Source organism: Gymnoscopelus microlampas, assembly GCF_963454915.1.
Source record: "Gymnoscopelus microlampas genome assembly, chromosome: 3".
NCBI classification, from domain to species: Eukaryota; Metazoa; Chordata; class Actinopteri; order Myctophiformes; family Myctophidae; genus Gymnoscopelus; species Gymnoscopelus microlampas.
Genome location: NC_139940.1, coordinates 48260044 through 48273638, shown reverse-complemented (window position 1 = coordinate 48273638; position 13595 = coordinate 48260044). Strand labels below are relative to the sequence as shown.

Sequence of the window (13595 nt, the reverse complement as noted above, 5' to 3'; positions counted from 1 at the left end):
TTGTTTGGCAAGAATGTGCATTTGAAGTTAGTTGACAATAGTGTTCAAAGTGTTGTAAGTAACTATATAAACATTTAACTAATGAGTAATTGTTATTGATAATCAGCATGAAAAAAGAAGATGGAAATCAAATGTTGTGTTTCATAAATGACTACTAGTTATATTTGGCTGTGAAGCAGCTCAGCTATGGGTTCTAGATTGGTGGGTTAGCCTGCTTGCTTGCTCATGGCCATATACTGTATGAGGCAATAGTTTTTATTGAATAGTTTGTTGATTCAGTAATGGTCTTTTTTCCTTTTCTTTCTTTCTTTTTTTTGGTATTAAAAAGGTCTTAAAAGTCCTTAAATTTTCACCTCACTGTTATCTGTGGACCCCCCAAATTCTTGTGGGTACCCCGTACCCCCCTGAGAGTCCCGACCCACAGGTTGCGAACCACTGATTTAAACCACTATTTAAATTATTATCTCCACCAGGCAAAGGGGGGAGGGTTTGTTTTGCCCCTGTGTGTGGTGTGTGTGTGTGTGTGTGTGTGTGTGTGTGTGTGTGTGTGTGTGTGTCTTTATTTCACTTTATTGTCTGAAAGGCATGGCGAGAGAGTATGTTTTACCCCCTGTCCGTCCGTCCGTCCGTCCGTCCGTCCGTCCGTGTGTCCGTCCGTCCGTGCGTCCGTCCGTCCGTGCGTCCGTCCGTCCGTCCGTCCGTCCGTCCGTCCGTCTGTGGACAGCTAAGCGTTGCCTTGATCGCAGCAAAACTGTGCACACACTCTCCCTGGATGAGAATTCCGAACTTCTGGCCCAAAATTTTCACATGGGCCTTTTATAGCGCCACCAGGAGGCCAATTTGTGCAAAACATATTTTTTGACAGTACTCCTACAGATTTTCTCCAAAAATCCTGCAAATCGGTACACAGTATCTCTATAGTCATTAAACAAAACTGGTCTTTCAGATTTTTCATATTCCATCCTGATTGGCTAAAAATGGCTTCCAAAGTTTGCAGGAGTACTCCTGAACAAAATGCCTCAAATCATGAACACAGCATGCAATGTTGTTTTGAACAAAATGCCTCAAATCATGAACACAGCAGTCTTACTAAATAAAGTACATCAATCAATCAATCAGTTTTACAACTTGTGACAGTGTCATGCCTGAAAGTAAGCACTGAGTGCCGCTATAGAACAAATTATAAAATGTCCTCACAAATGCAAGAGGCAGACAAACTACTGTAACAGCGAAGTTATGTACAAAAGAGAGTACAAACATTTATAATGGATCAAAGTTATGTACAAAGGAGAGTACAAACACACAAGCACACAAGCACACACACACACACACACACACACACACACACACACACACACACACACACACACACACACACACACACACACACACACACACACACACACACACACACACACAGATAATCGGCTGACAAGGTCAAAGGGCAAGTTCAACATCAGTAATTTGTGAGGAATGGAGAGATGTAGAACAATGGGTTTGCACACCCAGACACATTGTTATCACATTTCCATTGTTTTGTTTGTTATGATATTTGTCAGGCACATTATGATCTTATACTGTATGTATTTGCACAGGTGTCTTCCACTGATACAAAAGCCCCAAGAACACAGCCTATAATGTACTGTATTTCACAACTGTCTGTAGTGTTAATATACAGTAAAGGCATGATGCCAATGTATCTAAATGTTAACCACAGCATATAAAGCTATATTTTGGGGTAAACTGGAAAGCCAGTAGAAGCTGATATTCAGGACCCCCTGTTGAAGACCCCTAGGTTACAGAGTTGGAGACATCACAGCTAGTTTGTTGGAGATTAGACAACAGGGTGTTGTTGGGTACAGTACTAAACTTGTCATTAATTAATGGTGCTTTACAATGTGCATTACATTCACCCATTAACCCACATACATTCACATATTCACACACCGACGGCGGAGGAAACCGCTAGGTTTAAGGGAAGGGAAGACCCTTTGCTAAACCCAAAGCGATTGTGCAATAGCTAGCTTAGCAACCATTGCTAAACTGGCATATGTTCCATCACCTGTCATAGCTGTCAATGTTATTACGCCCGCACACACAAAATCATTTGTTGGTCAGTTGGAGGGTGCATTTTTCACCCCTTTTCCCAATTCCCTAGCTGAAATCTGCACTTAAACTACAAGGCTGCATGGCTGTGTTGTTGAACACATATACTAGTATGGGTTATTTTCAACAGCTTATTGGTTATTGTCAACAGCTTGTAGAAAAAGATGAGCTCGGACTCAGAGGATCAAAGTTGAACAGCAGTTGCGTAGTTTTATTTAGCTCCCATCATTGTTACAGTCAGAGAGGAGACAGCAGTCAGATCAAAACAGGAGATGTTATCCGTAGGTCGAAACGTGGAGTATCTCTGGGTGCAGGCTGCCTGGCAATAAGCAGCTTGTAGCCTGCTCATATACTGTTTGGATACAATACATACAATTGTATGCACACATGGGATCTAATAACCTATAGTCTATGGAATGATGTCATGGCTGCTGCTGAGCATATGGCTAGTCACAAGTAGAAGTGAGACACTCACACATTGTTCTATATGTAACATGTACTGCTGAAGAAAATATCCTATACTAGTGGGGTACCAATTGGCAAAAGTAACGATACGAAGCGGATACAAGCGCCAAATGTTGCTTGAGGCTTCTGTAGGACCTACTGATGGATTCTAGCCTTGGGATCCAAACTTTATTTTGAAAATTATCCATACAATTATCCATATCAATATCCATAAAAAAAACAGTCCGATTCACTTTTTGCCTGAAAATATTCAAAGATTTGCACACATTTTCACTGTTGTGGAGTCTCGCTACGAGACCGCCTGCCAGGTAAGTCCCGCACCATGGAGAGACAGTGGATGAGAGACAGAGAGAGGACCAGGAGACATCGCTGCAGCCTAGGCCGCGTCATTGAGGGGCGGTACCTACCAATCTACCTGATGAATCAACCCCAACTCAGCGTACCTGCGTGACCGGCCGGGCGTTGGCTACAAACACTCGCCTCTCTGTCTCAATCCTCACTGGCTCTCCTTGGTGAACAGACGGGTGGTCAGGCGATAAGCGATACACTCCACTATTTCCCCTCTAAATGATGGTTGACAAGTGAAATGATTTCTAAAAGTCTCTATCTTTTATATTATAGGTAACTGTATGGAACATGTGTAAACAATGACCTGAATGTGACGAATGGACTGGGCCCCCCTACCCAGGAGAGTAAAAGTCACTAAAAGTGTAAACCAATACCTGAAGTATTTGACGAGCGGGCTGGAACCCCCGTTGAATGGTATCAAAACGTATCAAACAATACCTAAATATCTGACGACTGGACTGGGCCCCAAACCTGGGAAGAACCTCTGTTGAAGTTATTCATTATTATTAGATACCCACCTTATGATTTGTATGTTTAACCAGTACCCTGTGCAATATTATAAATACATACCCATATATGGTCTTGTACCACCACTGTCTGAATCTTGGCTTTGATCAATACCCCAAACTGTTTTCTTTTTTTTTTTTCAATAATAGCAGATCTACAAGTTCATAGCGTGACACTCGTGCCACGCTATGAGTTTGTATATCTGCTATTTTTTGAATAGCCAAAGAAATCTTAAAATGACAAAGATGTGTTCCCGGATTGAATGGGTTAATAATACCCAGAGACAGTATCTGGTTTACTAACCAGATGAGATCATAACTGACCCTACCTTGTTGAACCTATAGTATAGTGTCTGCAACATCTTTGTTTTACCCGTTAAGACCAAGACATCGATGTTTTCCCAGGTTTTAATGGGTTAACTTCAATAAACCTACGCTGCTGTCTGGTGCGTATCGGATAAAGAAGAGTCTGCTGAAGCTCTGGGTACTTTGAGTCATTTCTTTAGATCATGTTAAAGCCACAATCTGGGATTTATTTGAATTAATTCAATGTTATTTCATCAGTCTATGGTAGAGTACAGTATGTTATAGCACAGATTGGAAGTGGCCTCCCTGCTCTTGCATTGAGAACTGTCAACCCTGGTGTCGGGTAGGGACACCAACTGGACTTGAAAATGTCAACACGTTATTTGAAGAACGCGACTGATTGGATTGGACACTAGATGACAGTGGCACCATCTTTATTGTAGTTCAGACACCGTTGCACCATCTTTATCGTAGTTCAGACACCGTTGCACCATCTTTATTGCTGCAATTACCTCTCACTGTCGGTAGCTGCATACAACCTGCGGATTGTAGCTTTATTTAAATGTCTGCCTTTACCTAGCTTCCACTGATGGTATCAGAGTCGATGTAAGGCTAGTGTTTCCCTCCGACAAGCCAAACACTTGAACTCATTAAGAGGTTTGTTTAGTCCAAACCTGTGTTAAACCTCTGTCAGTCTATTTATTATCAGCTTTAAAAAACAAAGGAAAAGGTAATTTGAGATGAACTGTCCTGTTGAGCACAATATGTATGTATGTCTTGTATCTGGTTGAGCCCTGTAAAGCTGACAGAGGTGGTGTAATTTGAGTGATTGGACTAATCATGATTTATTTATTTATTAGGAACATTGTAAAGATGGCCCTTGAGCCCAAACTCTTCTTTCTTACACAGTGCCAACTGTCTCGTTCTCAATTGCTTGATACACATTTATTGACTATTAAAACACATTTGCGATGAATGTGTTTCAGTCACAGGCTGTGCTGGAATGGAGAATGTCCTTTGCAAACGTTCTTTACCAGAATAATCTCCCTGTAATGCAATTCAAATACTGTATTCAAACCTGGTGTGTGGTGTCTGTGAAGTGGTGATAAACAGTCCAATAACAGGAAGAGATACGCTAGTTCTGACTGAAAACTCTCACACGGCAAAATCCTGTGTTAATGTAACACCTTGTAATGATGTATGAATAATTTCTCATGAACATGTCATAGTTAAACTAATACTGCAGATGTTGTTGTGTCTACTGGCTGTGGTATCCATGACAACAGGCGTTGACGTTGCACTGTGGCTCTAGAACAATGTAGTGGATAGTTGATGTATTTCTTCATCAGTACTCCTTACTAACCACTAGAGACTCATTTATGTTTTTCTTGTTGTTTTTCAAACATTAATACACCATCAATGAATTGCCAAATTAACTCACTCTCTCTCTCTCTCTCTCTCTCTCTCTCTCTCTCTCTCTCTCTCTCTCTCTCTCTCTCTCTCTCTCTCTCTCTCTCTCTGTATGTATGTATGTATGTATGTATGTATGTATGTATGTATGTATGTATGTATGTATGTATGTATGTATGTATGTATGTATGTATGTGTGCATGAGTGTGTGCATGCAGGTGTGGCTAAAAGGATAAAAGGTTCCGTGTGTTTGTCACTATCTTGACCTCTGCCCCTGCCCTGTGTGTCATTCCATGTCTGTGCCCAGTGTGTTCTTGCCCTCGTTTTACTCAACCCCTCCCCTCTAGGCCCCTCCCCTCTGCGTGGCCTTGATTGAGAGACTGGTTCCACCTGGCCACCCAGCTGGGTGTGTCTGAGCTAATGAGACAGCCAGAGTATTTAAAGTGTGTTCAGTAATGCTGCTGTTGCGTTGAAGAGTATTTCTGATCTTGCCATTTGTCCTTTGAGGTTTACAGACATTTATAATGGATCAAATATGTACACACGAGTGTTTATAATGGACAGTGGACACAGTGATAATGGATCAAAGTTTGCAATGCTCAGCATTAGGCTATGTGCAGCAGACAGTGTTAAATGTAGGCTAACAAAATAAAACAACATTATACAAATAGGTTCAAATGAGCATTATAGTTACACACATTGATTTTAACAGGTGTCTTTCACTGATACATAGTATTTTAAAGTATAAAAACACTATAATATACTGTATTTTACAACTGTCTGTAGTGTTAATATACAGTAAAATCATGTTGCCTAATGGGAAACTGAAAAGCCAGTAAGCTGATGTTCAACCTGATACAGGACATGAGCTTTCTGTCTGTCTGTTCTGGCCATCTATCGAGCAGCATAAGTTAGAGAAGTAAGTTAAGAACATATTTCTTTAATTTCTTAATTAATTTTAATAAATTAATGAAGCAATATTACACCAGAAGGTGTGCATTATCTTGAGTATTGACACAACAGTGATGAGGTCAGGAAATAAGCCATTGTGCTTTTATGAGCGATCTAGTTTAGAGGACCTGGTATTGTGAATTGTACTTCCATATACTGTTTCCATGTCTTTTCTAAATAAAGTATTCAATCAATCGAAAAAAGGAGGCAGAGCCTTGTTGAAGAATGATCTGGATCTACAGTGTGTCTGTTGTGTTGTTGTTGTGGTTGTTGAAGGTTGCTAGTTGTGACATATGGTGACTGTATTAGTTCATATGATTGGCTTGGTGGAAACACTTCTGTCTATGTAGGCCTATTCCTCATGGCCTTTTTATTTATTTCTGTCTTTTCGGTGGGCTCTATTTTTCTTTCTCTCGTAGGGAGGGCTTTATACAAATACGTTGTTGACTATTCTTATTGCTTTTAACGTAGAATATCATGATCACACAAATTAATGTTTTTTCGATTTGGTGGATTTTACAACGGCACAAATAATTTACAAAGCAAGACATTATCTGCTTCCTGGCAACATACAAAATGTGAGATGTGAAATAGAGTGTAGGCCCGTGCACGCACCCACATGCGTTTTGCGTTTGTAGATCTGCTACGTTTGCTGCTTGAATTTGAATCCTGAACAGTAACAGTTTTGGACATAATGAGGTTTCCACCCGTCAGAGACGATAATGTAAAATATGTCCAAATAAAATCAAACTTGGTAGGTAACTAGTATTGGTGTAACAACCCAAGACGAAGGCAGCTATGCTGGAGGTATGGATGGGCTTTACCAGAACATTGAAATAATTAATTCACCTTGTTTGCATTTGTTTATGAGCTTAAAGTATGATTTTGAGACAGTTTTGCCACACAATGAGTGAATGACAGTAAGTAATCGTTACTATCTGCACCTCTGTTGTTGGCTCTGAACAAAATACAGCAGAAACAACAACAACAACAACAACAACAACACAACTTAGCATCAAAGCAAGCTGCCAATAATAATAATCTAAGCAAAGACTAAATAAAACATTTACGTCACCCTTGGTCCACAGACGCCTGTGCAAGAATTCACTTTGAAAAACTCCTAAACAAACGAGACCAGAAGGATTGTGATATTTCATTGGTTGATCAAGATAAAGGTGAGTGGTATTTGATTGGATAATGTTAAATAATTTGTGGTATTGTACTGTATATTATGGCCCAATCATTGGATGTTCATCCTACTGAGAAGGATATATTATGTTTAATAATTGTGTTTATTGTGAATAATCTACTGTTGTGTACACAGGGAGGATTCATGTATAGTTGATGTTTGAAAAGAAGTGCTTGTCAGTATCACCTTGTTTTTTCATTATTGAGTTAAATTAGTTATGACACACATTAAATGTGTGTCATAACTAATTTCTGTGTTTTTCATATCCTTCTTGACATCAAATTGTTATGTAAAGAAGGATATGGAAAACATTCATTGATCAGTGTGTTTTCTTACATTTTAAAGCACTTTTATAAGCATTGAGGCTACATATATTCTATTTTTGTATGAATATACTTCATCATTGATCATTCACATATTTCTATATTTACTAAATAACTATGTAATGATTTATTTTTGACTTGAACCTTGAAGAAGCAGACACAGATTTGCCATTTAATGCTCAAATCATCATTTATTTTTAACCATATTATTGATTATAGTATTTGTTTATTTTTTCAGAGGAGAGAAATATAAAAATGGTTAATGATTAGTTAGATTAGATTAATCACAGCATAGCATATTTATGAAACCTACGCACCAAATAAAAATCATACGAATAGAAAATTGAATATATTGGAGTCAGTTAAAGATGTCCACTGGTTCACTCCACTAGCTTGTCCCCTGAAGATCCAAAGCAAAGAGAAAAACACAAAAAACAAATGTAATCCACTTTAACATTATTGAGATGTCAGCACTTAAGATCCTTGTATTTCATAAAATACAGTTTTTTCTTATTGTTGTTCTTGATACTCACAGGTGATTGGTCCAATGGTGATGGGTTTGAAGGGTACAGGTGTGGAAACGGAGCGACGACGCCTCCCTGAGCAAACCTGTGAATGGTGAAGGAATAGCAGTAAGCACACAGTTTGCTACTGACTTAACTGTCTGGTGTGAAACAGCAGAGTGTGGAAAGAAAGTGTGAAACTTACAGGAGAACATGAGGAGGCTCTCTGGTCACACAGGTGGAGGCTGCAGTGAAGGTAGATATCTCTGTAGTCTCCATGGAACAGGAAGAGCAGGGCAGAGAAACGAGCCTGGAGGGAAGAGCCGCTCTCAACCACTGTCACCTGACGACGGTTGATAGAACACCTGGAGAAAAGAAGGGTCACGTTGTAGGCTCATCTGCCATTCTTTTTTTTAAGTTAAATGATTTTAAATTCATACAAAGACACTGAACTTATAATAAACAGTCTTCACATTATAGATGCTACGCTATTGTAGACTCATGCGACATCACTGTTGCATCCAACATTCTTCTCTTTTCATAAGGATTTTACATTCATAAAAAGACTCTGGACTAAGACTTCACATTATAGTTGATATCACAACCCCATACCCCAGTCCCACCCGACTCTCCCTTTCATTGTTCGTTTATTGTGACACAAACCATCTGCTGAGGCTGAAGAATGAAACATACTTGTTTTGAATGAGGAAGTGTCTCATGAGGTCATCAGGGTTGGAGGAGTGAGTGGCGTAGCAGTCGTCCAGAACGACCGCAAACCTTGGATCTGTTTCTCCTACAGATACTCCTACATACAGGGCAGAGCCCACTGGCAGGGTGACTGGGCCTGCTGGGTAAGGCTCTGTGTAGTTGGACTTTTGGAACAAGGACATGGAGGTGTTGGTTGGTGAACCCACACCTGACGTGCCACCTTTAAGCCTGTCAAGGAAACATTGCATTTAACACATTAAGACCTGAGGCCGATTCTACAAATGTCTCCTAAATCCCAACAGTTTTCTGAAAAACTTATGTCAGTGGTGCTCAAAATCTTTTCATGTCAAGGAGCACCTGAAAGTATATGTAGGCTAATTATCCACCGACCCCATCTCAAAATACTTTGTTCCAGGGACCCCCATAGCAAAGTTTTGACGCGCTATGAGATTGTATATCTGCTTTTTTTGCAAACTAAGACCTGGCTTGGAATAAAATAAATATTAAGGGCCAACATTAACTATGTCTAAAATGTGTCATACAAATAGTTTCTGTAGCCTGGATCAAAATATGTCAGCAGAGAAACTAATTGAAGCCTGAAATGTAATATACTAGTCTTGTATGGCAGCTTGTAGAGGCCTTTATAACAATGGCAGATTAATTAATAAAGAACCTACACATTTATTGTACTGTAATAAATTGTATATTCACTGTGTTTTCACTATCATTTGGAATTTTGAAAATAGGTTACTTACTGAAGGTTTGGTCTGATAGCCACATCTAGGCTGGTCTCTGTGTCCAGAGGATAGACACAGGAGAAGGGAAAACTCTCAGGAAGTGAGATGTTATTTGCAGAGTAGATAAATACACTGTTGGAGTAGATGGCATGGGTGTTGTTGGTCTGAAAGACAGAGGTTAACTGAATGGTCAGTCCAGTGAATCATCTAGCCACCTGGAAACAAAGTACCAATATCAACCTCATAATTAAACAGAATGACAGAAAAAAAGAATACAAAATCTAACAAAAAAAAACTATCCATAGTGTCCATGTTTGGATTCCAACTCTATATTGTACTGTGGCCAAAAGCATCACTGTGGCAGCCACAGCGCAAAAGAAAAACAAACAAGCTGATAAAGACAATCCTGTAAAACAACAAGTTATCAGACAAATCCTCACCGTCAATATGTTCCCACAGGTGTCAGCCTGACGTTCCACTTGGTACCACACTGTTAAGGATAATTCCTTTTAACAGGTCGTTCATGAAAGTCCTTGCGGTCTTGTTTCCAATGAGAACCTGTGAGCAATTAGGGGTTAAGAGTCTTGCTCAGGGACACATTTCATTTCATCGACACATATGCTGACCTGGCCTGGAATCGAACCTGGGGCAACCAGGGCATTTAGTTCCCTAGGCGGGCTCACTAACCATTCAGCTATGGCCGCCCCTGTTCCATCACGCTCTGTGAAAGATGAGCACCGCGGGTCGGCCAGGTGACCAGAGGATCCATTCAGACCAGAGGATTGCAGACCAGTCAGCAGCACACCAATCTGGATTTGACTCTGACCACAAATAAGTTCAGAAGCTGAAGCTGGAGGTGGTTGAGTGACAGTAGTTGAAGGGGGTTGAGTGACAGTAGTTGAAGGGGGTTGAGTGACAGGAACTGGAGGGGGTTGAGTGACAGGTTGAGGATACTTTGATGAATCTAGGGAGGTAAAAGCCAGGTTTGAGAGTTATTACAGCATATCTTTAACAAATAAGCATTCAAGCCTTCTACGTCACCAAATGAGTTTTGTAATATAATATTACAGATGAGTATTTTATGAACAATTCTACAACACCACTTTACCTGCACAATAGGCTACTGAACAGCCGTTTGGTGGTAGAAGCTTGTAGACGTAGTAGTTCCGACAGTTCTTGACATGGATGGGAGGTGTGTAATATGCACAACAGTTACCACCCCACTTAGCACAGGTGTTGCGCTGTACAATTCTATCAGACACTGCAGGATGAGACTGTTTCATCCATAGAGGAGCATGCGTTCCACACATGCGTTCTTCCACACATGTCTCTGGCATCTGGGCACTGCTTTGCCCCAGGAACATTCGATACCACCCTTTGACACTGCTGTCACAACGCGCAGTACCATCATTGTAATCTGTTGCTCTCCAGGCATCTTTCAGTTTAGTGTAGTGATGACAGGGATCTGCGCAGCGAGAGTTGATACAGTCCTGACCTAATGGACAAACCACATTGCCACAGGAGAACCGAACAGATCTTTTCGCCCTAGAGGGAGGCACGAGGCACTCAAAGGAGCCAGGTGTGTTCACACAGACCTGAGACCCTCGGGTGCAGTGTGCCTCAGGGAGGGAGCACTCATCAATATCCACACAGCCTTTCTCTGGTGACAATCTGTAACCTTGGGGACAACAGGAGGAATTACTGCAGAACTTCACATCATAACAGGTGAGACCATCACCGACGAAGCCATCTTTACAGACACAGGAGACTGATTGGCTGAAGAAGGTGTCGCCTCTCTCTGGTTTGACGGGAGACTCCAGGCATTTAGCCTGATCATGACATGATTCACAGCTGAGGAAAGTTGTGCCTGTGAAAGGAATTAGTCATTCAACACATCAGGCTATTCATTATGGCAGTTGTGGACATTATGTAATAATAATGATAACATTATTATTGTTATTATTATCATTATCATTATTATATTTAAGATTAGTCATTTTAGTGAAACAAGCAAACTGTACAGATTTGACCAACCATTCTATTCACACACACACACACACACACACACACACACACACACACACACACACACACACACACACACACACACACACACACACACACACACACACACACACACACACACTCACACATGCACGCACACACGCACACACACACACACACACACACACACACACACACACACACACACACACACAGGGATACATTGTCTTGGTTTACATCACAGACGCAACGTGCCCAAAAACACATAAAATGTCAAATGATTGGGATGGGGAGTCTGTTAGAGTTAGACGGTAGGGAGGGTTGCTGGGGAAAGGAAGGGCAGTTTAGTGTCAGGATCTGGCAGAAAGGGACAAGTCACATACACAGTAAAGCATTGACATTCTCCCATCTTAGCCTTTAACATGCCTATAAACTGAGCTTTCAAATCATCTATGGTAGTAAAATACTGCAGTTTTTGAGCGGTGCCAGCCGCTCCAACAAGTGACCGAGTGTGTTTGTCCATATGTCTGAGTACGGCTTCAACAGCTGCGGCTGATTGCAACCAGTTACATTAATTAAACACAAACAAGAGACACAGCTAGCCACATGCACTCACACAGAGGCTGGCTCAGCACACACACACACACACACACACACACACACACACACACACACACACACACACACACACACACACACACACACACACACACACACACACACACACACACATTTGAGTAAAGGTACTATAAGTACTTACAAGTAACTAAAGTGACTAAAAAGTAACTACAGTAAGTACTTAAGATGAGTACAAATATTTAAAAGTTGTTAAAATGAGTAAATATACTTGAATGTTATTAAAATGGGTTAAAAAAAGACTTAAAAGTTGTTAAAATGAGTACAAATACTTTAAAGCACTTAAAATTAGTAAAATGCATTAAAGCACTTAAAATGTGTAAAAAATACTTAATAGAATACAAAATCTGTAAAAAATAAGTTGTTAAACTGAGTCAAAAGTACTTAAAAGTACAACAAGTGCGTAAAAACACTAAAAGTACATGCATAAAGTAAAAAATATCTTACAGTATTTGAAATTTGTAAAAATACTTAAAAGTATTAAAAGTCAGAGCATCCTTGAACTTAATGGACAGGGATTTAAAATTGTTCTTCTAGTTCATATATATATCTTAATGAACTCATAAAGGCACCACTTACCTCACACTGGGTGCGATTTTTTATTTCAAAGTTAATTCCAGGCATAGGAGCAGAGAACATGAAGCCCCTTTTACAAAACTCAATGTCTGTTTATGTAATAGGAGTACCAACCAGGACACCCATCTAATATTAATGTTAAACATCATATCTATACCAATAAGAGGACATTAGAGACAGCTTACCTGGACTGTTTCCAGTAACATTCTGTATGAACAGAACTAACAGAACAGCTGACACTCTCATGGTCCACATCCTGGAGATCTGACACAACCCTGTTGAAAATATACAAATCATGTTAGAGAGACTACAACATCACAAAGAAAAAAGAAGATAGAATGTAAATGTAGAAAATGGACAAAATATGTTATTATACAGAAATCTTTGGGTGCCAATATAAAATTATTTGCCTAGCCTTACCTTACCTTGCAGAGGTTGTGTGTTAAGATTCAACCTGGAGTTGAGAATTTATAGGCCTCTAGAGCTCAACAGTGACTGCCCACTTTTTGAACATCTCCATTTCCGGAAGTGACGTTCCGTGATTGATGGTTGGGAAGGTGACATAACAAAAAGACGTGAAAAACTGGCATCGTCTTTAGTTCCGATAAGGCGATAAGCAACTAGAAAACCTCAGACCACAACTTGAAAAGCTCAGAATACCTATGCAGTAAAAAGGTTGTTGGTGTCATTTAAGTATGTTAGAAATGACCTTGTCTAATTAAAAGCAGGCATAGAGCTGAGTCATGTCTACACGTATCTCATTACAAGGTGTGGGTCACTGGGTGCTATCGTCCATGCAGTCAAGCAGTACAATTCTGTTGAAGCTC

General features: G+C 40.1%; 1 protein-coding gene across 3 annotated transcripts in view; it reads right to left on the bottom strand.

Moving 5' to 3' along the window:
* Positions 1-13595, bottom strand: part of LOC311041455 (uromodulin-like) — a 59900-nt gene that overhangs the window by 29090 nt on the left and 17215 nt on the right. For 2 of the 3 annotated variants that reach the window (XM_084051833.1, XM_084051836.1), the window contains exons 4-8: positions 10264-10471; positions 9993-10047; positions 9571-9716; positions 8801-9043; positions 8313-8472 (exon numbers count right to left, since the gene is read on the bottom strand). In XM_084051833.1, the coding sequence (XP_083907959.1) occupies positions 8313-8472; positions 8801-9043; positions 9571-9716; positions 9993-10047; positions 10264-10471 (812 nt within the window). Of the gene's footprint in view, positions 1-7897; positions 8005-8137; positions 8214-8312; positions 8473-8800; positions 9044-9570; positions 9717-9992; positions 10048-10263; positions 10472-13595 lie in introns of those variants that run through there. The other variant, XM_084051834.1, reaches the window with a different exon arrangement.